Source organism: Orussus abietinus, unplaced genomic scaffold (genome assembly GCF_000612105.2).
Source record: "Orussus abietinus isolate OABI.00-Male unplaced genomic scaffold, Oabi_2.0 scaffold76, whole genome shotgun sequence".
NCBI lineage: Eukaryota > Metazoa > Arthropoda > Insecta > Hymenoptera > Orussidae > Orussus > Orussus abietinus.
In genome coordinates this window covers 307,079-332,289 of record NW_019394271.1, presented here as the reverse complement: position 1 = coordinate 332,289, position 25,211 = coordinate 307,079, and the positions used below count along the sequence as shown (strand labels likewise).

Sequence of the window (25,211 nt, the reverse complement as noted above, 5' to 3'; positions counted from 1 at the left end):
GTTAAATGAGCACAAACAATGAATTCAAACGACTGTAGAATGCAATTAAAATAGTCCAAATTGAAGTAACACGTATTATACTTGAAATTGTCTAAGATTGCCAAACTCGCGTCTAGATGGCGCCACCAATGCAACTATATTTCTCTTTATTACTCATTAAGAGAGACTCATCGACTAATGTTTTTTCTTGTATTTTTTCCTTCCCATGTCCCCCTTTATCAATAAACAAAAATATACGTCTTTGTCTCACAATACAATATGTCACGAAGAAGAAGGAAGTGTGAATTTGTACCTATTATTAATCATACTAAAATAAATATACGTGATGACACTGTAACAACAGCAGCCAATGTCATAATGATTAAGATATTATCTATGACACTGATTAATAAATAATAATGCGTTATTATTGTTGCGAATTTGAATGTATTTTCTGTTTTTAAGTTGAACATTGATCCATGAGAGATGTTGAGTATATAATCCTATCAAAGTATATCGATTATAAATTCACTTAATCAAAATCACTATACATCTGTGAAGCCGCATAGGGCTTATGTTATTTCCTATAAGTACAGGAGAGATAATGCATTCCTAAATAAAATAATAAAAAGGATAACTCCTTTGTTGGGCACATGAACGGATTATAATTTCCATAATCCTTAGAGTGACCCATTGTAGAAAAGCTTTTGCAAATACAGAGTGACGTGAAGACGATTGTAAGCAGCCGAAGCTCTGCAGTATAAATTGGCGGCATTTCCGATTCAGTTCGCCAGTTTTTCGAAATTCTTCGAGACGTTACCACGTCCTTTTCGCCTCGTGCGAACAGCTGGATTAGCAATATTTATGATCAAGTTCTAACAATGAAAGAATTACTTGCGCTTTACGTTTTAATATCGGCCGGTTATTGTTGCCTTATAACTAATTGTCCAAGAGGCGGCAAAAGGAGCCATCATAGTGAATCCCCGGAAACTACAATTGAAAAAGTAAGCAAATGATCAATATTGCATATAAGGAATTAAATTTAAATGGTCCAGTAATTTCTCTTCTTTTCAAGATCAAAATGAAAATGTTAATTATTTATTTTATTTGAAACACGATAAAAACTTGAACAGGATTATGTACATACCGTAACGCCCACAAAAAGTGAGCAGAAATCAATGAACTAGTATAAATGATTTTTCAATCTAGACTTAAACCGCGATTTTATGAAGGCAGGCTCAGATTATTAATTTATAAAATGATTATTGTAATAATTTGATCACTAGACCATATACCACGAAAGAAAACATAACAAAACTTATAGAACTTCTATATAATTTAAGAAGAAATGGTATTCGTGATTTGAGTATAATAAGAATCGATCTTTTACAGTTTCCCTTGGCTGGACTTTATGATCAATCACGATATCCTAGTCTGCATGTTTATAACGATCAGTTTATTGATTCTTACGCTCGTTCTGCAGACACTACTAAATCTGCAACAGGTATTTATAAAAACAGTGCACGCGATATTTTATATAACAAAAGCATGGTTTACGCGTTTTTTTGAGCGATGTACTGTTCTGTGCAACGGAAGTACATTGAGATGAATTTCGTAATACGCGAATCATCAATACAATTTTTATCATGTATAGAAATTAATTTTTAACTATTATTCTTCTTCTAGAAGCCTGCTGGGAGAACAAAGAGTTTCTAAACGACAATGGCAATAATCAAAGGAAGAAAATGAAGTTAACTGAGCTTTTCAAACGCCGGAGATGTAAATCGAAGTTCATTAACGACACAAGTATTCCATCGCCGAACATCTTAATATAAAACCGCGATTGACCTCGTATGAAGCCTAATTGTTCACTATTGATGAAATGAAGATATATAGCTTTATTTAGTAAGACGATGTATTTATTATCTGCTGCATAATATAATTTCCTCTGCGAAGCGTAAATGCATCCATTGTTCAAAGTAACCGCTTTAACTGCGCACATTTTTTCTTGCTCCTGGCAAAAGTGACCTCTTGCGTCGGTTAAGTTATTGTAAAATTAGGTACTTAAGTTAGTTTTGAGATCAATTCTCCCCGAAGGAAAAAAAATGGGCGAAATCCCATCGAGACACCTTTAAGTCTCGTGACGGAGAGGTGACACGATGGGTACCTAGGTAGACGATTTAGTGCTCTTAGGCGGGCCACACTAGCAGCGACTTCCTCGTGGTGGACCTGGGGAATTGGTGGTTCAACTTACATGAAAATGCAAGAGAACCATCAACTCGCGAATGGCTGCTCGGGTGATTTTTATTGAGTTTTTCTTACGAGAACTATAGCTGAGATATAATTAACAGTCACCCAATTTTCAATTCCATAATAACAGATGAGCTGGGAGATGTTTCACGCCGTTGTCGAAAATGAAGCACAGCACAATAGCGCCGTGGAATTGCTTTCGAGGGAGCGAAATTATCTCTGTCGGTAAAGAAAAACGAGTTCACAGATTTCAAATCCAGCACAGTACTACAGGATCAAGTTATCGCCTTTTTGTTTTCAGTATGAGGGTCAATATAAGTTGGAAAAGAAGACTACGAATTCCAAATAAAATTGTTATGCGTGGATGGTGGAGATTACAGCGCGGCACACACGTATACACCGTTTTACTGATCACGAAGATTTTGTACCTTTCAAAGCAGTTCTAATTTTTACAGGATGTTAAGGGCGTAGAGGGCGCCAGTGGGCCTTGCCTCACCTTCAAACAATGGCGAGAAACATCTCTCCGCTCATCTCTGCATACAAAATTGATCCCTTGTGTTAAACGTGGTATAAACGCTATTTTATGTCGACGTCATAAAACCTGTTTAATTCTCTTTTCTAGACAACGAGTTACTTCACGGTTTAAAAAGAGAAAGACTGATTCATTTTTTTAGGCCTCGCAGTTCTTCGCACATCTTCGCAGTCTCTTGCTTCATTTCGTTTATACTCACCGGAATTAGTAGATTTGGAGTATTATTGAAGGGCAAATTTATCCAAAAGCAAAGGCGCGAATATAAAATGGTCGTTGTAAATTTAAAGTCCTCGAAAGATTACGAGGAATACCTCAAGTAAGTTACTTTCCAATTAATAATCATTACTTTTCCCCGGAATTACAAAACTTCGATAAGACTACCGCAAAGTGATGTTACGTGAATGAAATTACAGGAAATGGGATCGTATTTGGTACAGTGCAATTTTGAATAAATATATCCATAATTACCGGAAAAATGTATCATCAATTGTTTTTTGAATAAGCTTAACCATTATGGATCGATTACATTGGTTTCATTGCATTGTCTTGATATCTTGTACTAAAACATCGAATGATTATTTGTTTAAGATTCAAAGACATCATTGTCCTACACTTCTTTGCTGAGTGGGCAGCACAGTGTGCCCAAATGAACGATGTTATCGATGAAATGGCTAATTCAAAGGATTACGAAAGCGTTCGATTCGCCAAAGTTCTAGCAGAGGATGTACCAGAAATTTCTTTAAAACTTAAGGTGACCGCTGTACCAACTGTATTGATTCTTAAAAATGGTACAGTGGTGGACCGTGTCGATGGAGCCAACCCAGCAGTTTTGACCAAAAAAGTAAAACAGTTCTCTACAAAAGATACCCTACCAGTTCGACCAAGCGATACATCAAAGGAAGATCTTGAAACTAGGTTAAAGAAGCTCATTAATCAAGCTCCTTGCATGTTATTTATGAAGGGAACTCCGACCACTCCACGTTGTGGCTTTTCCAGAACAATAATATCCCTTCTAGATAGCTATAATACAGATTATCAAACTTTTGATATATTACTCGATAACGAAGTTAGAGAAGGATTAAAGAAATTTAGTGAATGGCCTACCTATCCACAATTATATGTGAATGGAGAGCTCCTAGGGGGTTTGGATATTGTAAAGGAAATGAGCGAAAGTGGTGAATTAGATAAAATGCTTCCTAAAAAAGTGGGTGTCAAAGAGGCGTGAATTGAATAATCAAATGCTGGAACATTAATCCAATAACGTAAACATTGCTACATGGGGGTAGTTTTTGGAAATAATTTTTGTTACCGTAGATTTATCACATAAGGTATCGTATTTGGCAATAGCAATTGTTTAAAAACTTCAGTTTTTGTAAAACAATCTATTCAATGCCTTACATGTATTGCAGCCTTGCAGTAAAATATACAGGCTCTCTTTATTTTGTCAAGAAAAGCATGATTAATTGTTTATTAAGAAATTAAAACAAATAAACAATACGATGCTGCTGTAATGAAATACACAATTTAAATTACATAAGTGCACTACAATAATTCTATTGGATTATTTGTTTATGTAAGTAATATAGCCATCAATTCATTAATGTCTTTAAAGTATATTTATTGATTTCATTTGACTCATCTGTATAAATTCCGATACTTGTTATCAATAGTATCAATTATGATCAATTTTTAATTTGTTTAAATTTCTTTATCAACTCAAATCTTTAATATAAGATTTAACCAGTAAAATAAATTGAAAACTTAGAATCTTAATTTAATTAATGTGTGATTTTAAGAATTTGTATCAGGTATTTTGACAAAAGATCAATGTTACATAATAAAGTGAGTCATGAAAAATATTTCTCAGGATGACTACAAGTTCTCAAGTCCGTTCTGACTCTGACTTCGCAAGTCCGTTTGTCGCATTCTTTCTACGAACAATGAACGTAAATAAATGCCAAAACGTTGGACGATTGGAACTAGAGATGAGTTGGGAGATTGCTTACGGGCAGGATCGGGCGATCGCATCCTGTGCTGCCCTCTGGTTTCGTACGTTAGCTTTCACCGTTTTTTGCCCCCAAGGGCGACGCAACGAATTTCTGATGGGAGCTCGCGCACTCGCGATGGCGGTACCATCTACCAGTCGCCGTTGGCGGCTCACGTATTCGTGATGGTAATACCATGCGGCAGTTGACGGTGGTGGTTTACCTACGCTTACCAACACTGCTCGCTTTTGATGGTAAGGAAAGAACATTCGTCACGCTCCATTTGACTTTATCTACTTATCTACTACTATTAAGTACATTGTTGCCTCGAAGTCGACGTGATGCGGAGCTTTGGGGCACGCGTCGGTGTCGCGTGCGGAATTCTCATGCAGCGAATCTGCGTGAGTGCGATCGCTCCTAGAAATCTTTGCGCGTCCCAACCAGCCAAGCGCCAAGCTACGGGTCGAGATGTTGAATATATGTGCGTTCGGCGCTACACTCGACGAGTATGCGTGAGAGTCGAATACAGCGAAAAATCCTCCCGAGGCTTGCCTAACTGTGGATATAAGCCGAGTCATTTTGCGCATGATTTTTACATTTCCCTACTAGCGTTATCGAGCGTTTTTAGGCGTTTCTAGAGCGTTTTTGAACGTCTTCGAACGTTTTCGAGCGTTATCGAGCGCTTTTCGAGCGTTGTCGAACATTATCGATCGTTTTCGCGCGTTTTTCAAGTGTTTTCGAGCCTTATCGAAGGCCGTACAGTGCTGTTGCGTGTTGTTAAGTGCAGTAGAGTGCCGGAGACTGCCGGAGAGTGCCGGAGAGTTGCCGCAGAGTGCCGGAGAATGCCGGAGAGTTGCCGGAGGCTGCCGGAGACTGCCGGAGAGTTGCCACAGAGTGCCGGAGAGTGCCGGAGAGTGCCGCAGTGTGCCGCAGTGTGCTGGAAAGTGCCGGAGAGTGCCGGAGAGTGCCGCAGTGTGCCGCAGTATGCTGGAAATTGCCGGAGAGTGCCGCAGAGTGCCGCAGAGTGCTGGAGCATGCCGAAGAGTTGCGGGAGAGTGCCGGAGAGTACCGGAGACATGCCGGAGAGTGCCAGAGAGTGCCGGACAGTTGCCTCCGGCAACGCTCCGGCACTCTCTGGCAACTCTCTGGCAACTCTCCGGCACTCTCGGGCACTATCGGGCACTATCGGGCACTATCGGGCACTATCGGGCACTCTCCGGCAACTCTCCGGCAACTCTCCGGCAACTCTCCGGCAACTCTCCGGCAACTCTCCGGCAACTCTCCGGCAACTCTCCGGCAACTCTCCAGCACTCTCGGCAACTCTCCGGCATTCTCCGGGACTCTCCAAGTCAAATGGAGCGTCACGAGTGTTCTTCCCTTACCATCAAAAGCTAGCAGTATCGGTAAGCGTAGGTAAGCCACCACCGTCAACTGCCGCATGGTATTACCATCACGAGTACGTGAGCCGCCAACAGCGACTGGTAGATGGTACCGCCATCGTGAGTGCGCGAGCTCCTATCAGAAATTCGTTGCGCCGCCCTTGGGGGCAAAAAACGGTAAAAGCTAACGTACGAAACCAGAGGGCAGCACAGGATGCGATCGCAAGATCCTGCCCGTGAGCAATCTTCCAACTCATCTCTGATTGGAACTGACCACACAACAGAGTCTATAAAATGGTGACTTTCGTCGCATGTTTTGCTATCCCTCACCACCATGGACGTAAGAATATATACGTCCATGCTCACCAACCACACATTCCCTCTATTTAATGTAATCTCGATGGTTTAGGTAGTTAAAACCACTAGATTTATTTACAGGCGTGCCCGAGGGCCCGAGCAGATCCGGCACCAATAATAATTCACATTTCACGAAGGTTTTGAACTGTGAAAAGGAACCTTTACGTTTTATTCATATATATTCATCTTTACACTCTCAGAGTAGTTAAGCAAAGTGTCGCAAGTGTGTGATCGATCGGTTGTACCTTGAAGGTCCGTTGATTACGATAAAGCGATATATTTCATTGGGGAAATATTATAAAATACAAAATAAAGAGACACCTAATTAAATATACATCATGGCTGATTCTTCGTACGAAAAAGGACTCACGGAACTTGCAAAAATGAAGGTACAGACTTTAAATTTTTTATATCCCAATGTAATGAAATGCTAACCTCTAATCGCGGTACCCCTAAAACTCCCTAAAATTTGATGTCATTCTCAGTAATTATGATAATTCATATTTTGACATTCTGTACACTGAAATGGTAAGATAATATGCTTTGGCATTATTCTGCTCAGTTTGAAAGCTGAACGTTTAATTGCACAAAATGATTAAAAATCTGATACATAACCCTTCTTATGTTTGGAACGATATACAGGTGGCTGATTTGAAATTGGAATTGAAACACCGAGGATTACCTACAACTGGAAATAAAAATGAGCTTGTAGAAAGGCTTCAGCTAGCTATACAGGGTGGTAGGTCATTTGCACGTTAAAAAATTAAATTGCATAAATGGGCTTTTTAAGAAAATATTTTTTTAGATACAACTTTATCATTAGACGAAACTACGGAAGAGATATTGGACGAAGATGCTGTACTTGGTGTGAGTTGCAACATTCGTTTTATTCTGAAATGAATAAAATGATAGAATTGCATAATTTGAAAGGGATGATTACTCGATATTTTCTAAATTATAAAAATTCTTAATTATACCCTAGTTCCTTAACCATAACTATTGTATATATAAGGCAGAAAATTGGAATCGCATTTACGAAGATGTTAAACATATGACTTCTGAGCATTTATTTTTTAATTGAAGCAAAATGCATGTAAAAGGTTAAATACCAAAGTATTGAAACTATTTTGAACATTATTTTAAAGTATTAACAAGTATAAGCTTTAATAAAATCTACTTTTCTCTTAATAATAAATGCTAATAGGATGAAGAAATAGAAGAGCTGACAAGTAAACCAGATTCTCAAGATACTAATACAGAGGAGAAACCATCTACGGACGTAACGAGTCCAAAAAAAATAATTCTAAACCGAAAATCAACCATTGAAGAAGTGCAACTGACTGAAAAAACTGAAGAAGCACACTCTAACAAATCAAATGATGCTCCAACTGAAAAGAAAGTTATTAAGCTATCAGAAGTTGGTATTAAAGAGGTATGATCCGCTTTGTTATATGATTCTTCCAAATAATAGATTGTTGAATTTCACCCATAAAAAATAATGTCTCATTACTGCAGAGACTAGAAATGAGAGCAAAGAAATTTGGAATGCCTCTTTCCGAATCTGCCAAAAAAGAAGTACGATCTGCTAGGTTTAATACAATCAATCAAAACAAATCATCAGCTTCTATAAAGACCCCGGTTGTAAGTATTACTACTTATTGCATATGAATATTTGCGCTACAAGTAACACCTCTTTCAGAATACAACTTATGATGTACTCAAAAAACGGGCAGAAAGATTTGGAACGTCAGTTTCCTCAATAATGGAAAAGGTGACATATCATATATCTAATGTAATTTGTAAAAATTGCAGTATTCATCTATCTAATTATAAATAATATTTTGTTTTTATTTATTATGTAGGCTGAATTAGAATCTAGAATAGCAAAACGAAAAGCAAGATTTGGAGAAGTGAAGCCTATCGAGAAAGTACATCCCAATAAAGTGAGGATAGTTAAATGATATTCAGTTTTCTATGCCAAGAGAGTGGTGTGAGCTGCAGATGTTCCAAGCCTTTTCTCAATAAAGCGAGTGTTTTTTATTAATACACTTCTTTGACCAACATGAAATTGACAACGATGTATTTAAAATTTAATCCATTTAAAATTGGACTCAAATAATCTCTGAGCCATAAATATTAGTAATATTTAATTGAAATGTTCAAAAGATAAATAATTCGCTATGGTATATTGAGTCCACAGCAAATGTAAGAATCATTACTTTACATGGCTTAACGTTTCAACGTGAGCTTTTAGTTATGATGTATTCTATCATAGGATATTTTTTCTCTTTAATTTGTATAAGAAAAGGTTTGATATGTTTAAACAAAAGGTGTTACCAATTGTGTATTATTCTAAAATTACCATAAGTAATTTTTCGGTATCTAGACTTGCATTAATTTCTGACTACGGAATCTTGACTCATCATGTTTTATAATTACGATTTCATTTGTTCAAGTTTGATCACGTAAGCATCTACTTTTTATTGTATTACTATAAAACATTCTTTATAAATATATGCCCTTGATATAAAACGAATGATACACATTGAAGTTATTAAAGCAAATTAAACCACTTAATTTTTATTTTCACCTTGTACATGCATGATAATAAGAGTAGTCGTATTAGAGTAAAATCAATGTTGTGCATTGAACAACATTACACGGTTTTGGCTGATTGAAAACTAGCATAGAAATTGGTCATTTATAATTTCTTGGTAAATGCATATTTCTTTAAAAACAAACAATCTTGGGTACTGGTCAGAGTAAGTGAAAACGAGACATTATTCAAGCTGTGTTCTCAATGAGCTCTGCAACTGTTTATTGCAAAATATACACGTATAAATTTGAAGTGATTTAATTAAATAAAACATGACTGCATTAATAATCATATCAGCATAATGAATGAAAGCCGAGGTTCACTAATAATCCGTCTTGTTAATGATTAGACTGCATAAAAGATACACATGTATATGTGTTCGCATAAAAAGCAATGATCTGGCAGGTAATTTGATGTTTTTGTTAATAAAGGCAGGATAGTGAGAATATTTAATTATAATAATTAAAACAAACTTACAAATTCTTGTTAAACAGCCCTTTTAAATTAGTGTAATCAACTTAAAATAATTTTAATAATGTTTTGTATTTGCCTTATTATCACAATCTTCATTCGCAGGTATTCTACAATATATCTAAAGACGATTTCCCTTATTTACTCCATATATTTTCCTTAAACATATATTTTGCTGTAAAAGGGCTTTTATGAAAGCACGAAGTTAACAGGAAATGCCACTAAGGAATAAAATTTATGCGGAGCTTACTTATACTTCATTTGAAAGCCTGATAAATATACAGAGTGAGTCTTATGAAAGGCCCAAAGTAGATGAGACATTAATGCAAAGGCATGTCTGCTTGACGAATATAACTAGTAAACTATGCGAATGGGGACGGAAAAGCAATGCTCGATTACAGATTTGAAGATCTATCATGACATATAGTTGTGCGAATAAGAATAGTACTATTGACCATAATTTATAGTCCATCAAAGAGTGGTTGTGCCTTCGCGGTAATAAATTCCTTTGATTTTGAACCTCTTATAAGAATCACCCTGTATACCTATATATGTATATATAAACAAATGAATTGATCAACTACAACCTAATCTTTCGCCGATAATGTTATTCGAGCAGTCTAATATTTTATCTTACAAGTCATAGCTAGATGACCACGATAAAAATATCCTTAAGATTCTTATAACCTGCGATTTGTCAAAAGATTTTCTCCAATTTTTATCATTTTTCCCTTGAATAATTGAAACGTGTGAACACGATCTGACAGTAAGAATAAATACATTTTACAGACATCCATTGACCTGTATGTACTTCCATGTACACTTTATACTTAATTTTTCATACAATTTGTTCGATCAAACTTATTATTGACTGCACGAAGAATAACATGAGAGTGCAAAAATGAAATTTTTTAATTTGCTGAATCTTTCAGTTCATTGAATCATTCATCTGGAGAACACGTTTGAGAAATTGCAAGTTAAACAAATTGTTACATGACATTTCCATCACACTTATTCGGCTACAACCATCGTGAACATTTATTTCGAGACATCATCACATTTGCATTTCTGCGACAATTATGTAATACCGAGTACGTCTACTTGCATCGTCTCACGAAGGCACTCCACATGCTTTCAAAATTAATTTTATCACATATATTGCCTACAGCTATCACTCATTGAACGAAACCCTCAGCTCTTACATACATTAATCGAAATTATTTTCTAAATACACGACACGTTTAACTATCGAAAAGCCGTCCACTCAAGCGACCGATACGTTTTCATTATTAATCCGCTATTGTTAATATTTCACGGTAAAAAAGAAATATAATCAGTATTCAAATTGTGCAATGTTAGTGAAGAAATTAACAGCTAAAAGGAAATAATACATCATAATAAGAACTATTGCTCTCGGAAACTTCAAAGTATATTTCCCCGTATCCAATTTGATGCTACGTAAATGTACCGAACAATATCATTTTATCAATCGTACATTGCTAAAGGCATTGATTAAAAGTGTAGTTATTCATACTTAAATTACTTACTTATTGTCTCTGCAATTAATTTAATACGACTAATTTGGCGAAAATTGACCTTCACCTAGTGTTGTACTCGAGATCCTTTTATCGAAAATTGATTGACATTTCAAATTAAATTATAATAAATCGAATGATCAGTTAATTGTATTCGTGCCTTAGAAGCTATTATTAACAACAAAAAACGGATTCTCTAGATTGAAGTTCAAATGATAGACTACATACAAAATGTCCATGAAATTTACTCCGAGTTGGCGATACAATAGTTACACGTACCGTTTCGTGATTGGATAGTCTCAAACTTTATTCGTATCATAAATATAAATCAGGTAAAAGGTAAGTGTCGACTCGACGGAGAATAATTTCCACATATCACTTAAGACGCCAATTTCCGTAAATTCCTGGTGTCTAACAAATCGTGTCTAATCTCTACTTCTGCAAATGTTTGGAACGCGACGTATGTTATTTTTTTTACCTACCTACAGCGAATGATTTTAGGCCTACAAGCACGCACATAAGAAAGTGTAAAGGGAAGCCTCTTAGCTATGCTTAGAAGATTCTCAGAATAGGGTGCGAACAAATAAGATTTCATTATTTTGGCCTAAAACCACCAACTGTAGCGGGAAGAGTGACATTCGTAGTTGGTGGAAGTCCAGTCGGAGTAGGAATAGGAGTAGGAGTAGGAGCTGGAGTAGATATAGCGGAATCACTAGTATTAACAGCATTTGTCTCACTCTTGTAACGAATGTTTGTATATTCTCGACCAAGCTGCAAGGATTTCTGTAAGAAATAAATGATTGTTCTTAACCAAAGCTCAATCGACCTGAAAATGTCATCGCATTTAGGAGTAAGGCTGAAAGATAGCCTTTCAAAAAGATACCTGTTCAGCCTGCATACGCTGGGATACTGTTTCGATGTAATGTAGAACAGCTAGGTATACAAACTTGTACTGCGCTTCGGTCTGCACCATTCCAGACCTCTGTGATCGAACCCTTTGAATGGTTTTCTGAATATCGATCTCACAGTCAAGACCTGATTTGCAAATAATTATACATTGTTTCGTCTTGTTCTATTAGAAGGTACGTCTAAAACGTATACCTGCGTATCTCTAAACTCACCGTGACGCTTGATTTGATCCAGAATCATATCAATAACGATGAATGTCCCGGTGCGCCCTATTCCTGCACTGCAGTGTACAAGAATCGGTCCCGTACTCCCAGAATTTTGATTGTTTGGGGTGGTGGAATTACTGGCGGCAGCAATCGATTCTTGCCGGGCATTCACATCATGCAGAAAGTTTAATACACAGCCAGGATCTGAAGGTACTCCATGATCTGGCCAGGCCTAATAGAAAATTATTCCCACATTGTAGTTAATTGTTACTACAACAATTGACCGTAATAGTTTAGTAACAAGTTTGTGGATTTAAAAGAAAGACTGTCTGCAAGGAAGTATAGATTCTACTCGTTAAAACCTCACTTGAAAATGGTAGTGATAGATCCTTCTGGGCTCTGCAAATATTGGTTTGCTTCCTTGCAAAAGAAATTCACGAAGGGTGTAGTCAGCTGTTGAAGTACGACCAAGAGCACAGACTTTCCATTCTCCTCCATACTCGCCAACCTCTCCTTCTTCGGGCCAATAGCGAGCACACTTGTTCTAAATAATTGTTTTTTTTTCTTTTTAATAAAAACAAACTGACCAGAAGAATTCAATGAGAGATATAATATATTATTTCAGATTCAAAATATCAAACAATCTTTTTACAATACGTATTTTAGACATGTAAAATTAAGTTTGTAGTAAAGTTTTATTATTTTGTATTTTTCTGTACATCATTGATACTAACCTTTCCCCTTTCCATTTCTTTAGTGGTCATGACAATCACTCGAGTATTTTCTTGATACACCATATGCCAATAATCTTGAATAGTATTTGGTAAACAACCTTGCGTAGCAATGTAACATTTGTTAAATGCTCCACCATCAACGGCGCCACTAATTCCACTGCTGGATCCGTCACCTTCTTCATTCTGTAACCCCATTTCGTAACACTTATGATCAACTCAAACAACTTATCTCATAATTTTTACACTTATTACGTTACTGTTCAATAATATCATTTGCCAGATGTAAAAACTTTCCCTCTCAAAATAATATCTCTCAATACTTATTCGACTTTTCGGACAACCCATTTCAATATTTCGTTTTCTGAAGATATTAGAGCTGTTCGTTTTAAACAATCCCAGATTTTCTTAAATATGAACCTTTGAGATAATGTTAAGTGTTTTACTTAAACTCGTTACCTACCCTGATGTAATTAGCATTGATGTAGTCGGAACCAGGAATGCTAGCATCGACATCTTTTAATCGCACCCTTGTATGGTCAACTTAAAATTAGAAGTACCGAAATTAGAATACCATTGTGACCTTTTGAACGTACGTCGTGATGACGAATCTCTTTGGTATTCCTCTTATGGAAGAAAAACTTACAAGGTAAGATGTTCTTATAGCGATTTTTTGCTCGATTTTCTGGGCGTAAGCCCTCCTTTCTAGAGAATAAGTGACGGCACTCAAGTTGCTGTAGCGATTCAAATTCTTCCCAAAAACCAGCTTTTCCTTTTCCACGACCTGCACCCGCCTCGTTGCTACCAGTGGCACCATTCCAGCATAACCAACCATTGGAACAGCCATTTTCTTTGTGCAATTGTCTGACTCTACTCTCGATACCACTGGCATTTATGCGCGTTGCATTGAATGGTTGCCTGTATATATTACAGTACATTAATTTTTAAAATACAGTAAATTTAATGGCTAGTACTTACATATGACTAATTCTTACGTAAAACAGAATATCAAACTTAATGAAAAGGCAACACAAGTTAAAATCTCAATGTTACCGTTAAACCAAACTCATGCTCACCGAAGATGAACAACACTGCCACTTGTTTCCACCATTGGATTACGTTTGTAGTGTTCTATAAGATCACTGAGACTATCGAATTTTTCTCCACCCCCGACATCATATTTGTTATCCTACAAGATGAGTCAATGAAACCACTGTTTATCAGCTTTTTTGATATTATTAAACCTTCTTGCTATATCAATATGACTAACTTGAGATCGAATCATGACGTGGGTCACACGATCATCCGTACGCACAGACAGCACAAAATCACCAGGTTTACTTTGGGATTCACGTACGAGGAAGGATCCATTTTTGCCTCGTTCTAGCATTAACCGTTCTGCCTCCTTTGCTGACAAATGGCCATGGAACCACCTTTACCATATTTTACTAATAAGAAACACCACTTTAAACGTATAATTTACAATTTAACAATGAAACTAGAATTGACGTTAAGATGTTGCATGACAACTATGGGAATTTTAAAAGTTGGTAATAATTCTTTTTTCTCTATTAAACTTAATTTCTCCCCACTTAGAAAATCATCAATATTTTTAAGTTATTAACTACTTTGGGTAATGATTTTTATTTTTGAAAAACCAATAAAAAAAGTTTCAATGTTTACCTATACTGGTTTAAATGTTACGAATTATACTATACTTAATATTGCCATTTTACGTTTCCATTAACAGCTTTGTACCTTTCTGTTGTTGGATCAGCACAGTTCAGAGGATATTTTAATTCTATAACTTCACCATTTTTCTCTCGAAGTTGTCCTCCGTTTTCCATATAGAACTGTACTAACTCGGACAGTGTTGCAAACTTTTCACCGCCGTAAAGATCATAGAAGTCTCCTGTATTTTGAATCTTAATATGTGTTACTTCACCATTTCGCCTAAAATCATAGAGTTATGCAAAGAATTGTTTAAAATTTCACTAGTCAAGAAAAAATGTAACTGTAATGTAAAATTAAGATGGCACAAATTAACACACCTGACAGATAATGTGAAGTCACCAGGATTAGAGGAACTTGGACGTGCCAGAAAAGAACTATCATAGCCACGTTCCATTAATAAACGTTCTGCTTCTAAGCCAGATATGTTTGGATGAAACCATCTGCAATAACAGCAATATAAATTAACAATTCATGACATATCTTCTAAATATTAAATAAATGCCTCAGCTTCTCCCATTTTTAAATGATTCATTTTGAGCATACATATTTATAATATACATATTAAGAAGAAGAACATAAAGTAAGAAATTTTGACAACTATACTCCGTCGCTTAAAAAAGTACTTTGCTGATAAAAATAAGTCGAAATGTAACTACATTAAGAATGGGAAGGTATAATTGTATCCTAACAAAAACAAAGTCTATGTTTTCAATGCAAAAATAATCGACATGTAGTGTTCATTCTTACATTTCTAAAAAAAATCCATAACATGGATAAATTTCTTATGAACACAAACATACCCGATTAATGATCCTATTCTAACAGATATCAATCAAAATGTCTAATTTTACAAAATAACAAATTAAAGTCATAGTCTCTAAAATATGTATACTTAGACGGCCCTGATGGATTATTTCTCGGTATTATAATACCCCACTCCAACATAATTAAACAGTTTTCATGATCGAACTAAATGTTCAAATTTCAGAGTGCCGCGCCCGCTGTCTAAAGTAATCAATTCTCTTTGTATACTTCGATGTTTCTTTTTTTCTATCTATCATGTGTAGCACGAAAAGTAAAGATGTTACGACAAAGAATTTTATTTGTTTGAGCCATCCATTTAAACGAAGGTTAGATAATAATGAGGCGGTGATTTGCTCCTGTTCAGAATTACTCAAATCAAAGTTATCATTTATCCGAACCATTAAAAACTCACCTGTTACTGGACTCATCCTATTTAAGCAGATAAATGTGGTTAGGAGTCCGGCTATCCGCCGAGTGTCCGTGAATTATGATAATTAGTTTTTTTTTGGTAGCGTAAAAACGTGGCTCACCTGCGAGATGCCATGTCGTAATTAGAATTACAACCACCTGGCAGTCAAGAAATCATAATTGGTCATCGGGCGTCGTACGGCTGCGATTCGTTGAATCAGTGAATTGTCAACTGTAGCCTCGTGAGGCGCCGACACCTAGCTGACATTTTTCTCTTCAAACCAGATTAAAAAGCCGCCGATTGTGAAGCTCCATCCCAGACATATAATTTCCAGTACACCGTCTGTCGCCGTTGTATTTTAGGAAAATGAAGCACGCTACTGCAACACAGGTACAATACAGTCGCCACTCTAGTACAATTCGATCTAGACACTCTATGTTAAAAAGTACTGAAAAGTACTCTTTAGGTTTGGGCGCACAAGCACTTGCGTTAACCGCGAGATTAGGACAAAGTAACAAGGAAGAGGGGAAACTTACACGAAGGTCAGGTACTAGGTATCCAAAGTTTAAGGTTATGGCGCTGCTGTGAAAAGTTAATGGTCATGGTAATGATTCGTCAGCTAATCACGTGATTAAAAGCATTGACCAATCATATGCATAGATTCTGTCTAGATATGAACCAATAAAAGACCACGATTCATCGAGATTTGATTCGGTACAAACTCGTGTAGAAACTCTTTCCGGTGTAAACGATCTGTAGGATTTAACGTGACAAGTAAATATATCTATGTAATGTTTTAATTCGGATGAAATCTACAATTCAACACCCTTGACGATTTATTATAAAATATGGTGGACGAGTCGTCGGTAAGCAATATTCCTTTATTGCAAACGAAGGCAGGGCCTCGCGACAAAGATTTATGGGTACAAAGATTGAAAGAAGAGTACCAGTCTTTAATTAAGGTATAAGAACAAACTTTCTATAGAAGTATTTCAAAATTATCTCACCATATGTTTGACAGCATTCTTATACTTCAATGAAATCCTCAGCTATATTGAACAATCTAAATTAATCTTGGTACCGATAGAAATAAAATATATTTTTGAAAAAAATAATATCTGCGTCGTGTTTTCAGTATGTACAGAATAATAAAGCAGCAGATAATGACTGGTTCCGGTTGGAATCTAATAAGCAGGGCACACGTTGGTTTGGTAAATGTTGGTACATTCACAATTTCCTGAAGTATGAATTTGATATTGAATTCGATGTAAGCAATTCTTAATTCATCGACATACTATAAAATATAAATAATATCAGGGTGTAATAATCTTTATTACAAATTTTTAGATACCAGTAACGTATCCAGTAACGGCTCCTGAAATTGCACTGCCAGAATTAGATGGAAAAACTGCGAAGATGTATAGAGGAGGAAAGATTTGTTTAACAGATCATTTTAAACCTCTTTGGGCCAGAAATGTACCTAAATTTGGAATTGCACATGCAATGGCCCTAGGTGTAAGTAACTGACCGATTCAGTTTGTGATTAATATTTTTAATTTCCCATTTCTTTGATTTATACTTTTTTATCAATTACAGTTGGGACCATGGTTAGCTGTAGAAATTCCAGATCTTGCAGATAAAGGAATAATAGAACACAAAGATAACTCAAACAAAAAATAGTTAAAGTTAGATAAATTAATTTTTTAATTCCATTAAACAAAGGATATATGGTGTGTTAGGTAAACAGTGCCCAGTAACTGTACAGCACAATTTTGTCTAAAAAAATTAGAGAAGGATGGTTATTATTTTTTAAGATACTTACGTTTTCAATTACATGAGCCTACATGTATGTATAAATACATATATGCATAAAAATGATATATTTAATTGCATGGTAAAATCTTTGAATTTGATAGTTTACGTGTCATTATCACAAGTCTCTGATTAATATATTTACTATTCGAATCTATTGTTTTCCATGTTGGATCAACTCAGAACACTGCGTTTTTACAAAACACACAGAACTGTATCAATAAAACATTTACATTTTTTATGGGTGAAGCGATACATACCTTCAAATAAATTATATTTTTAATTATATGCATTATATACATCTCCTTACTACTCTAATAATAAATGTATACTATTTATCATCATCTCCAAGTGGAACTTTTTTTGTTTCTTTAATTATTTGATCAAGTTTATACAAGTCCTTCAATGATACTTCCCCAGTTCCACGTTGTAATGGCTGTGGTTGTGACTTGTCGGGTTTCCAACCCAGCATATAAATTATTTGAAATGTTGCAGGAATATAACGTGATCCATCTTTCTTTACTTTGCCATATAATTGACTATAAATGGCAGCAGCAGCTAAAAGCGTGTCCCTGTTTAAATGCAGCTTACGATTTCTTGATGCGTTATTTTCACCCATTCCTAGGTAACAAACAATAAGAAATTAATATTACGTGTCAATGAAAAGTCTCTTAAACCTAAGATCAGCAACTTTCATTAATTAAAATTTGAACCAAAAAGTTAGTATATCTAGAAATTTACCTTTTACATCCCATAGTAGCTCAAACATGGAAGGGAATCCAATGACAATCTCATCGGTATCGATGGTCAACATGTTATACCCAGCTCTTGTCATTAAACTTCCAATATCTCTAATTTCAGTAAAAGGGGAAATATGTGGTGAAATTCCACCATCCCTTTCCAACTCTGCTAATTGTAAGGAACTCCTGAGAAAAAAAAAACGTGTAAAGAGGAAACTGAATAAGCAGATTAATATCATTTTTTATTCCTTACCTTAATTCATATAATGTATCTCCACCAAAAATAGCTGCCATAAAAACCCCATCATTTTTTAGTATATTCATAATTTTACTAAAACAACCCGGAAGATCATTAACCCAGTGAAGACTGAGACAACTAATAACCATATCAAAAGTACTAGAATCAAAAGGTAACTCTTCTTCGTCAATGACTCTTCTTTCAACCTTAATTCCATCTGTAGTTTTGGCTTGTTCCAACATCTTCGAACATGTGTCCGTTAACATAAGTTCTTCTACGGATTCATTTAATAAATGTTTCGAGACATGACCACGGCCACAACCTAAGTCAAGGACTTTTTTAAATTTTCTTTTTATATCAAAAACTCTGTCTGCTAGCCTATAACCCACTTCATCTTTAACGTAGTCAAATAATTCAACGTCAGGCGCCCTTGCGGCTCGTTCCTTTTGCAACACTTTTGCTTTTCTATCAAAAACGTACATGACACTACCCGGTGGTAATGCTGCAGCTTTACTGGAAGTCTTTATATTTCGGACGAATGTTAAAATGATGCCCCCTTTTGTCATAATATCTAAAATTATTAATTCTCAAAACTTTGTACAGGTTAGTTTAAAGGTTAAATGTAAACAAGAAATTCAATAAGTTTGCGGCATTGGTTAACAGAGATGAGTTGGGAGATTGCTTACGGGCAGAATCGTGGGATCGCATGCTGTGCTGCTTTCTGGTTTCGTACGTTAGCTTTCATAGTTTTGCCCCCATGGGCGGCGCAACGAATTTCTGATAGGAGCTCGCGCACTCACGATGGCGGTACCATCTACCAGTCGCCATTGGCGGCTCACGTACTCGTGATGGTATACCATGCGACAGTTGACAGTGGTGGCTTACCTACGCTTACCGACACTGCTCGCTTTTGATGGCAAGGGAAGAACACTCGTGACGCTCCATATGACTTTATCTACTTATCTACTACTATTAAGTACATTGTTGCCTCGAAGTCGACGTGATGCGGAGCTTTGGGGCACGCGTCGGTGTCGCGTACGGAATTCTCATGCAGCGAATCTGCGTGAGTGCGATCGCTCCTAGAAATCTTTGCGCGTCCCAACCAGTCAAGCGCCAAGCTACGGGTCGAGACGCTGAGTATGTGTGCATTCGGCGCTACACTCGACGAGTATGCGTGAGACTCGAAAACTGCGAAAAATCCCCCCGAAGCTTACCTAACTGCGGATATAAGCCGAGTCATTTCGCGCATGATTTTTACATTTCCCTACTAGAGTTATCGAGCGTTTTTAAACGTTTCTTTCGTTGAAAAACGATCGAAAACGTTCAAAAACGGTCGAAAAACGCTCGATAACGCTTGAACACGCTCGAAACCAGTCTGAAAATGATCGGGAAACGCTCGAAACCCCTCGATAACGCTCGAAAACGTTCGAAAACGCTCGAAAACTCTCGAAAAACGCTCGAAAACACTCTAAAAACACTCGAAACCGGTTGAAAAACGCTCGTTAACGCTAAAAAAACGGTTTAAAAACGCTCGATAACGCTAGTAGGGAAATGTAAAAATCATACGCCAAATGACGCGGCTTATATCCGCAGTTAGATAAGCCTCGGGAGGATTTTTCGCAGTATTCGACTCTCACGCATACTCGTCGAGTGTAGCGCCGAACGCACATATATTCAACATCTCGACCCGTAGCTTGGCGCTTGGCTGGTTGGGACGCGCGAAGATTTCTAGGAGCGATCGCACTCACGCAGATTCGCTGCATGAGAATTCCGTACGCGACACCGACGCGTGCCCCAAAGCTCCGCATCGCGTCGACTTCGAGGCAACAATGTACTTAATAGTAGTAGATAAGTAGATAAAGTCATATGGAGCGTCACGAGTGTTCTTCCCTTGCCATCAAAAGCGAGCAGTATCGGTAAGCGTAGGTAAGCCACCACTGTCAACTGCCGCATGGTATTACCATCACGAATACGTGAGCCGCCAACGGCGACTGGTAGATGATACCGCCATCGTGAGTGCGCGAACTCCTATCAGAACTTCGTTGCGCCGCCCTTGGGGGCAAAAAACGGTGAAAGCTAACGTACGAAACCAGAGGGCAGCACAGGATGCGATCTCACGATCCTTTCCGTGAGCAATCTCCCAACTCATCTCTGTTGGTTAACACCGAGTTTACATTGACTACGTCTTCGTCGTACTCCTAAATCCGGAATTTATCGGGTCTGGATTCCGTAAATCGCATGTTTTCATCGCATTTATAATTAATGCAAATTCGATCCCGAGTATATCCATCGACACTTAAATTCGGATTTACTGGGCTTGGGCCTTTACTTGCTTGGATTTTTTTTTTTTTCAAGTCATGAGTCTCTGTAGAACTTGCTAGACTTGTTGGTAAGTGATGTTAAAAGATGTTAAACGGTGTTTGTTATCACAGAGATGAGTTGGGCGGCCATTGGGGGAGATCAGGTGGCAAGTATGCGAGCCGCCCGCATTCTGTACCGAAGGCAGCACATGACTTGTCGCGCGACCAGCCCGTGAGCAATCTCCCAACTCATTTCTGGCTCAAAGTTGAATGAAATATCAACTCGCTATAAACGATGCGAAACGTAGAAAATAAATAAACTGGTGCGAAGTTGAGGTTATAAAATACATAGGTTTAATTAATGTGATTGTTGGGATATTGTAAAATTGCACTTTTCAAGAAGTGTTTATCCACGATCATGAATATTGAGCAAGACATTTGTTCAAATAATATCATGCCTGAAGAAAGAAATAATGAGATCAAAGTACACAATGCAGATGAATGTAGTCTGTCAGATGCAAGTAATGAGAATACAAACGAAACATCAAATAAAGATATTGAAAATAATGTAAAAGAAGTTGCTAAAAAGGATTACAATGACGGCACTGGTGAGATATCTAACACAAGTTTTAACAATGACATTGAAACGGAAGCAATCGAAACTGACCGCAGTGATGTCAAAAATAAAAGGTCGGATAAAGATATCATAAAGAGGAATGAATTAGATGTAGCTGAAAAGACTTCTGATATTAAAATAGAAAGGATTCCGAGTGATAGTGGCACTTGTCAAGCAGCCGAACATTCTGTTAAAAAAAATGAAGAAGATAATCAAAATGAGTGTAAAGAATTATGTCAAGAACAATTCAAAAAACCAGCCTTGTTAATCGGGCCGAGGAAAGGAAAATGTACAAAATTAAAAGTAGTTCCTAACGTTGCTGCTTCTTCTTCTTCGGCTGTACATCATCATGAAGAACAAGTACAAAGTCACATAGATGAAATGCCGGAATTAAATGAGGCTCTTACACAAGGAGATGGTTACACTGAACCATTAGTAGACGTTCCAAAAGAGAAACAACTGCCAATACCCTACAAAGAACCACCCTGGGGTGGACGACCCGAAGGAGAATATAAGTTAGAAGTATTGAAGTCAGGAATGATTATAGATACAATAGATTTAACAAAGAAAAGTTACTGGCTCTTTGGACGTTATACAACCTGTGATGTATCTTTAGCCCATCCAACGATTTCAAGATTTCATGCAGTTATTCAGTATCGGCTGGTACCTGACGAAAAGAATGAGAAAGGATTTTATTTATTTGACCTTGGAAGTACTCATGGAACATTTTGGAATGGATATCGTATAAGACCTAATGTGGGCGTCAGATTGAAAGGCGGTCACATGATTAAATTTGGCTGTAGTCAAAGAAAATTTATTCTGCAGTCACCACCAGACGATGAGGAAGAGGAATCTAATCTCTCCGTTGCTGAACTAAAAGTAAATTTGATTTTTATCGATTGTATGCCATGAATAAAATTATCATTTATTTGGAATTAACATACTGTAATACTTTAGGAACAGAGAAGAGTAGAATTGGAAGAGCGTGAAAGAGTCGAAAAGCTTCAAGAATTAGAAGAGGAGGAAAAGGAAAAAGAAAAGAGAGAAAAGGAAGAAAATGAAGGAATTGATTGGGGAATGGGAGAAGATGCGGACGAAGAAACAGATTTGACAGAAAATCCCTATGCAGCTACCAATAATGAGGAGCTATTTTTAGATGATCCTAAAAAGACGTTAAGAGGTTGGTTTGAACGAGAGGGCTACGAATTACAGTATCAAACAGAAGAACGAAGTATTGGGCAATTTTTGTGTTGGATAGAGTATGTAAAGATTACAACTATAATTATCCATTTTAATTTTCAACTATAAATTTTATTAAGCCAGACTAAACTTTGTTAGAAATATTTTGAGGATCTTTGTACCATTATATCTTTGTTAATTTCAGTTTACCAATAGACAGTACTACGGGTAGGTCTACAAGAGTCGAAGCACTTGTCAAAGGAAAAAAGAAAGAATCTGTTATTCAGTGTGCTTTGGAAGCATGTAGGGTATTGGACAGACATGGATTGTTAAGACAGGCTAATCATGGTAATTATTTAATTTGAATTATTTATACTAATTTCTATAAACATGCGAGTTTATAAAAAATCTATCATGTAAATATCTGATACATCTCACAAAAGTATTAGATCATTTATACATTAATTAATTCAAATACAAATTGTTTATTCTTTAATGACACAAACTAATAACATTAAAATGTATGAATGTAGAAGCCAGGAAGAGAAAAACTAGGAACTGGGAGGAAGAGGATTATTACGACTCTGATGAAGACAATTTCTTGGATAGAACTGGAACCGTAGAGAAAAAACGTGCTCAAAGAATGAGAATGGCTGGGAAACTTGATAGTACAGTAGAAACCTATACTACTTTGGTAAATAATTTGACATTTTACCTCTACTTTGGAAAATTAAGTGCTAATTCTTTTTAAAATAGTAATACTTTCCAATGTATATATGCTTACCCTTTGGTTACAATTATGAAACATTACTTAAATCGATTCAAGTCAGTAGACATTAAAATTCAATTTTAAATAACAAACGTTTTTAATTGTGAGCACTTTAATTTCAGCTCGAAAAACATGAAAAAGTTACCAAGGAAATATTAAAAATTGAAAAGTCATTGCGAGCTTCTGAAAAACTGAAGAATAGTGCAGCAGAAGATACAAATGAAGATGCATTGGATGCCTTCATGTCCAATTTAAGTTCTTCTGTTTTAACTAAGAGCGACATCATCAAAATGAAATCAGAATTACAAAATTTACGAAAAGAAGAAGCAAGTTTAATTAAACTGGTCAACATTGCTAAGCCCGCTAATTTGCCTCCATTGAAACCTCAGGTAATACTCGAGGATTCAAAGACAAACATTTCTGTAAAGAATAAAGGTTCTGTTAAAGAACAAGGTAATGAAAGAAGGCACAAGGGATCATCTAGCAGCGTAATTACCGACACGGAATCAGTGACAAATTCTAAGAAAAAAGACAAAGATAAGGAAGATAATACTCCTAAGGACAGCCCTATTGAAGGCAAGAGTACTGATACCGATACACAAGGTAACGTTTCAAAGAAAGAAGGCGAAGATGAAGAAATGGTAAACGAAGAAAAGAATGAAAAGGACTTGGAGAAAAGGAAGAAACGTAATTTAAAGAGAAATCAGCAAAAGTTGAAGAAAGCTGAAATTGAATTAAAAAAAGCGTATGAAAAAGATATGTACAGGGAAGATTATTCAATGTGGGTTCCACCGCAAGATCAAAGTGGTGATGGAAAGACAAGTTTGAATGACAAGTATGGATATTAAATGGATTCGTTAATAACTAGAGACAATGTCCAAGTATTACTCCCGGTAATGCGTGTGCTAAAATTCAATATTTATTGCATGCAAATGTAATATTATATTTGAACACGTTATGTATTATATTGTACATACATTCTATATTATATAAAACTGTTTATGACTTTAAGAAATAAACCATGGGTGGTGATTAATTACAGCCCACATAATAAAACAGTTCACCGTTCTTTTCATTAAGCAGTATGGTAATTGCTTTCTTGTCAATCATGGAGATCTAATTATATTTGATATAAACAACTATAATAACATATTTATGATATACGATTATTCTGGCATTACAGATTAAACATCTAAGATAATTGTAATAAATAATCTAGTAAGTTATCTAATAAAGATGTGATTTTTATTTAGTGTTAAAGTCGCTACGTGTTCCCTTCTACTGAGCTCCTTGGTCTGCAAAGTAACAGGTGCCACACAAAATTGATTTTCACGGATAATTTAAAAAAATGGCTAATTCGTATCAGCTTTATCGACCTTCCTTTTTATGACATTTACACTGAATTCAAAACCGGAAATGTTACGCGACTTGCTTTGTGTTACATCAAAAGACTACACTTGAATGAAAGAAAAAGTTAAATACTTCGACATGTTAGACAATGCGACTTTGACCTTACCTTGAATGAAAATGATAGTCTTTTATGCTTAACGCGTTTATAAATGCCATGTAAAATAATTTCACAGCACGTCCATGAATGTTTGCCTTCATACTCAATTATGCGTCACTGTTGATACGTTTATTAAAACTCAACTCATAATTCGTACGGATGAATCAGTTTTC

At 36.3% G+C, this 25,211-nt stretch overlaps 7 protein-coding genes across 12 annotated transcripts; 5 read left to right on the top strand and 2 right to left on the bottom strand.

Moving 5' to 3' along the window:
- Positions 1-860: 860 nt before the first annotated feature.
- Positions 861-1,814, top strand: LOC105699950. Its single transcript, XM_012425405.1, has 3 exons — positions 861-983; positions 1,372-1,483; positions 1,666-1,814. Exons 1-3 carry the CDS (start codon positions 861-863, stop codon positions 1,812-1,814), a joined length of 384 nt encoding a protein of 127 aa, XP_012280828.1.
- Positions 1,815-2,882: 1,068 nt separating this feature from the next.
- Positions 2,883-4,620, top strand: LOC105699954 (glutaredoxin-3). Its single transcript, XM_012425416.1, has 2 exons — positions 2,883-3,077; positions 3,350-4,620. The coding sequence occupies exons 1-2, from the start codon at positions 3,028-3,030 to the stop codon at positions 3,984-3,986; spliced, it is 687 nt and encodes a 228-aa protein (XP_012280839.1). The 5' UTR covers positions 2,883-3,027; the 3' UTR covers positions 3,987-4,620.
- A 1,674-nt stretch (positions 4,621-6,294) lies between these two features.
- On the top strand, positions 6,295-9,059 carry LOC105700022 (SAP domain-containing ribonucleoprotein). 2 transcript variants are annotated; one of them, XM_012425556.2, is made up of 8 exons: positions 6,295-6,422; positions 6,564-6,871; positions 7,125-7,221; positions 7,288-7,349; positions 7,687-7,914; positions 7,998-8,123; positions 8,182-8,253; positions 8,345-9,059. In XM_012425556.2, the coding sequence occupies exons 2-8, from the start codon at positions 6,821-6,823 to the stop codon at positions 8,441-8,443; spliced, it is 735 nt and encodes a 244-aa protein (XP_012280979.1). In that variant the 5' UTR covers positions 6,295-6,422; positions 6,564-6,820; the 3' UTR covers positions 8,444-9,059. The 2 variants fall into 2 exon arrangements, with proteins under 2 accessions (XP_012280979.1, XP_012280980.1); XM_012425557.2 differs by having other exon boundaries at positions 6,369-6,871.
- A 213-nt stretch (positions 9,060-9,272) lies between these two features.
- On the bottom strand, positions 9,273-16,134 carry LOC105700020 (tyrosine-protein phosphatase corkscrew). Of its 3 annotated transcripts, none has more exons than XM_012425552.2 (12): positions 15,999-16,134; positions 14,982-15,104; positions 14,689-14,883; positions 14,201-14,363; positions 14,007-14,119; positions 13,577-13,848; positions 13,394-13,473; positions 12,934-13,116; positions 12,567-12,743; positions 12,206-12,431; positions 11,968-12,119; positions 9,273-11,867 (listed from the first exon to the last, which is right to left on the bottom strand). In XM_012425552.2, exons 1-12 carry the CDS (start codon positions 16,010-16,012, stop codon positions 11,679-11,681), a joined length of 1,887 nt encoding a protein of 628 aa, XP_012280975.1. In that variant the 5' UTR covers positions 16,013-16,134; the 3' UTR covers positions 9,273-11,678. The 3 variants fall into 3 exon arrangements, with proteins under 3 accessions (XP_012280975.1, XP_023290602.1, XP_012280976.1); XM_023434834.1 differs by lacking the exon at positions 15,999-16,134 and adding an exon at positions 15,881-15,903; XM_012425553.1 differs by lacking the exons at positions 14,982-15,104; positions 15,999-16,134 and having other exon boundaries at positions 14,201-14,378; positions 14,689-14,776.
- A 41-nt stretch (positions 16,135-16,175) lies between these two features.
- Positions 16,176-17,928, top strand: LOC105700023 (ubiquitin-fold modifier-conjugating enzyme 1). Of its 3 annotated transcripts, none has more exons than XM_012425559.2 (4): positions 16,176-16,267; positions 17,013-17,144; positions 17,225-17,392; positions 17,474-17,928. In XM_012425559.2, the coding sequence occupies exons 1-4, from the start codon at positions 16,244-16,246 to the stop codon at positions 17,555-17,557; spliced, it is 408 nt and encodes a 135-aa protein (XP_012280982.1). In that variant the 5' UTR covers positions 16,176-16,243; the 3' UTR covers positions 17,558-17,928. The 3 variants fall into 3 exon arrangements, with proteins under 3 accessions (XP_012280982.1, XP_012280983.1, XP_012280981.1); XM_012425560.2 differs by lacking the exon at positions 16,176-16,267 and adding an exon at positions 16,614-16,743; XM_012425558.2 differs by lacking the exon at positions 16,176-16,267 and adding an exon at positions 16,626-16,839.
- LOC105700021 (arginine-hydroxylase NDUFAF5, mitochondrial) lies at positions 17,903-19,620 on the bottom strand. The gene is made up of 4 exons (XM_012425554.2): positions 19,354-19,620; positions 18,683-19,238; positions 18,431-18,615; positions 17,903-18,310 (listed from the first exon to the last, which is right to left on the bottom strand). Exons 1-4 carry the CDS (start codon positions 19,373-19,375, stop codon positions 18,021-18,023), a joined length of 1,053 nt encoding a protein of 350 aa, XP_012280977.1. The 5' UTR covers positions 19,376-19,620; the 3' UTR covers positions 17,903-18,020.
- A 955-nt stretch (positions 19,621-20,575) lies between these two features.
- On the top strand, positions 20,576-24,779 carry LOC105700048 (kanadaptin). Its single transcript, XM_012425595.2, has 5 exons — positions 20,576-22,462; positions 22,541-22,842; positions 22,968-23,110; positions 23,296-23,456; positions 23,654-24,779. Exons 1-5 carry the CDS (start codon positions 21,386-21,388, stop codon positions 24,377-24,379), a joined length of 2,409 nt encoding a protein of 802 aa, XP_012281018.1. The 5' UTR covers positions 20,576-21,385; the 3' UTR covers positions 24,380-24,779.
- Positions 24,780-25,211: the final 432 nt, after the last annotated feature.

Coding starts and splice junctions, on each gene's coding strand:
- LOC105700048 (XM_012425595.2), top strand. CDS start 21,386: ATGAATATTGAGCAAGACATTTGTTCAAATAATATCATGCCTGAAGAA. Junction 22,463..22,540: donor TCTCCGTTGCTGAACTAAAA/GTAAATTTGATT, acceptor GTAATACTTTAG/GAACAGAGAAGAGTAGAATT. Junction 23,111..23,295: donor GTTAAGACAGGCTAATCATG/GTAATTATTTAA, acceptor GTATGAATGTAG/AAGCCAGGAAGAGAAAAACT.
- LOC105700021 (XM_012425554.2), bottom strand. CDS start 19,375: ATGCGATCCCACGATTCTGCCC. Junction 18,616..18,682: donor GATACATTATATGAATTAAG/GTAAGGAATAAA, acceptor TTTTTTTCTCAG/GAGTTCCTTACAATTAGCAG. Junction 18,311..18,430: donor GCTACTATGGGATGTAAAAG/GTAAATTTCTAG, acceptor TTTGTTACCTAG/GAATGGGTGAAAATAACGCA.
- LOC105700020 (XM_012425552.2), bottom strand. Junction 14,120..14,200: donor ACGTCATGATTCGATCTCAA/GTTAGTCATATT, acceptor CTCATCTTGTAG/GATAACAAATATGATGTCGG. Junction 12,432..12,566: donor TCTATCACTACCATTTTCAA/GTGAGGTTTTAA, acceptor ATTTTCTATTAG/GCCTGGCCAGATCATGGAGT.
- LOC105699954 (XM_012425416.1), top strand. CDS start 3,028: ATGGTCGTTGTAAATTTAAAGTCCTCGAAAGATTACGAGGAATACCTC. Junction 3,078..3,349: donor GATTACGAGGAATACCTCAA/GTAAGTTACTTT, acceptor TATTTGTTTAAG/ATTCAAAGACATCATTGTCC.
- LOC105700023 (XM_012425558.2), top strand. CDS start 16,726: ATGGTGGACGAGTCGTCGGTAAGCAATATTCCTTTATTGCAAACGAAG. Junction 17,145..17,224: donor AATTTGATATTGAATTCGAT/GTAAGCAATTCT, acceptor ACAAATTTTTAG/ATACCAGTAACGTATCCAGT. Junction 17,393..17,473: donor CACATGCAATGGCCCTAGGT/GTAAGTAACTGA, acceptor TATCAATTACAG/TTGGGACCATGGTTAGCTGT.
- LOC105699950 (XM_012425405.1), top strand. CDS start 861: ATGAAAGAATTACTTGCGCTTTACGTTTTAATATCGGCCGGTTATTGT. Junction 984..1,371: donor CGGAAACTACAATTGAAAAA/GTAAGCAAATGA, acceptor GATCTTTTACAG/TTTCCCTTGGCTGGACTTTA. Junction 1,484..1,665: donor CACTACTAAATCTGCAACAG/GTATTTATAAAA, acceptor TTCTTCTTCTAG/AAGCCTGCTGGGAGAACAAA.
- LOC105700022 (XM_012425556.2), top strand. CDS start 6,821: ATGGCTGATTCTTCGTACGAAAAAGGACTCACGGAACTTGCAAAAATG. Junction 7,350..7,686: donor ACGAAGATGCTGTACTTGGT/GTGAGTTGCAAC, acceptor AAATGCTAATAG/GATGAAGAAATAGAAGAGCT. Junction 8,254..8,344: donor TTTCCTCAATAATGGAAAAG/GTGACATATCAT, acceptor TTTATTATGTAG/GCTGAATTAGAATCTAGAAT.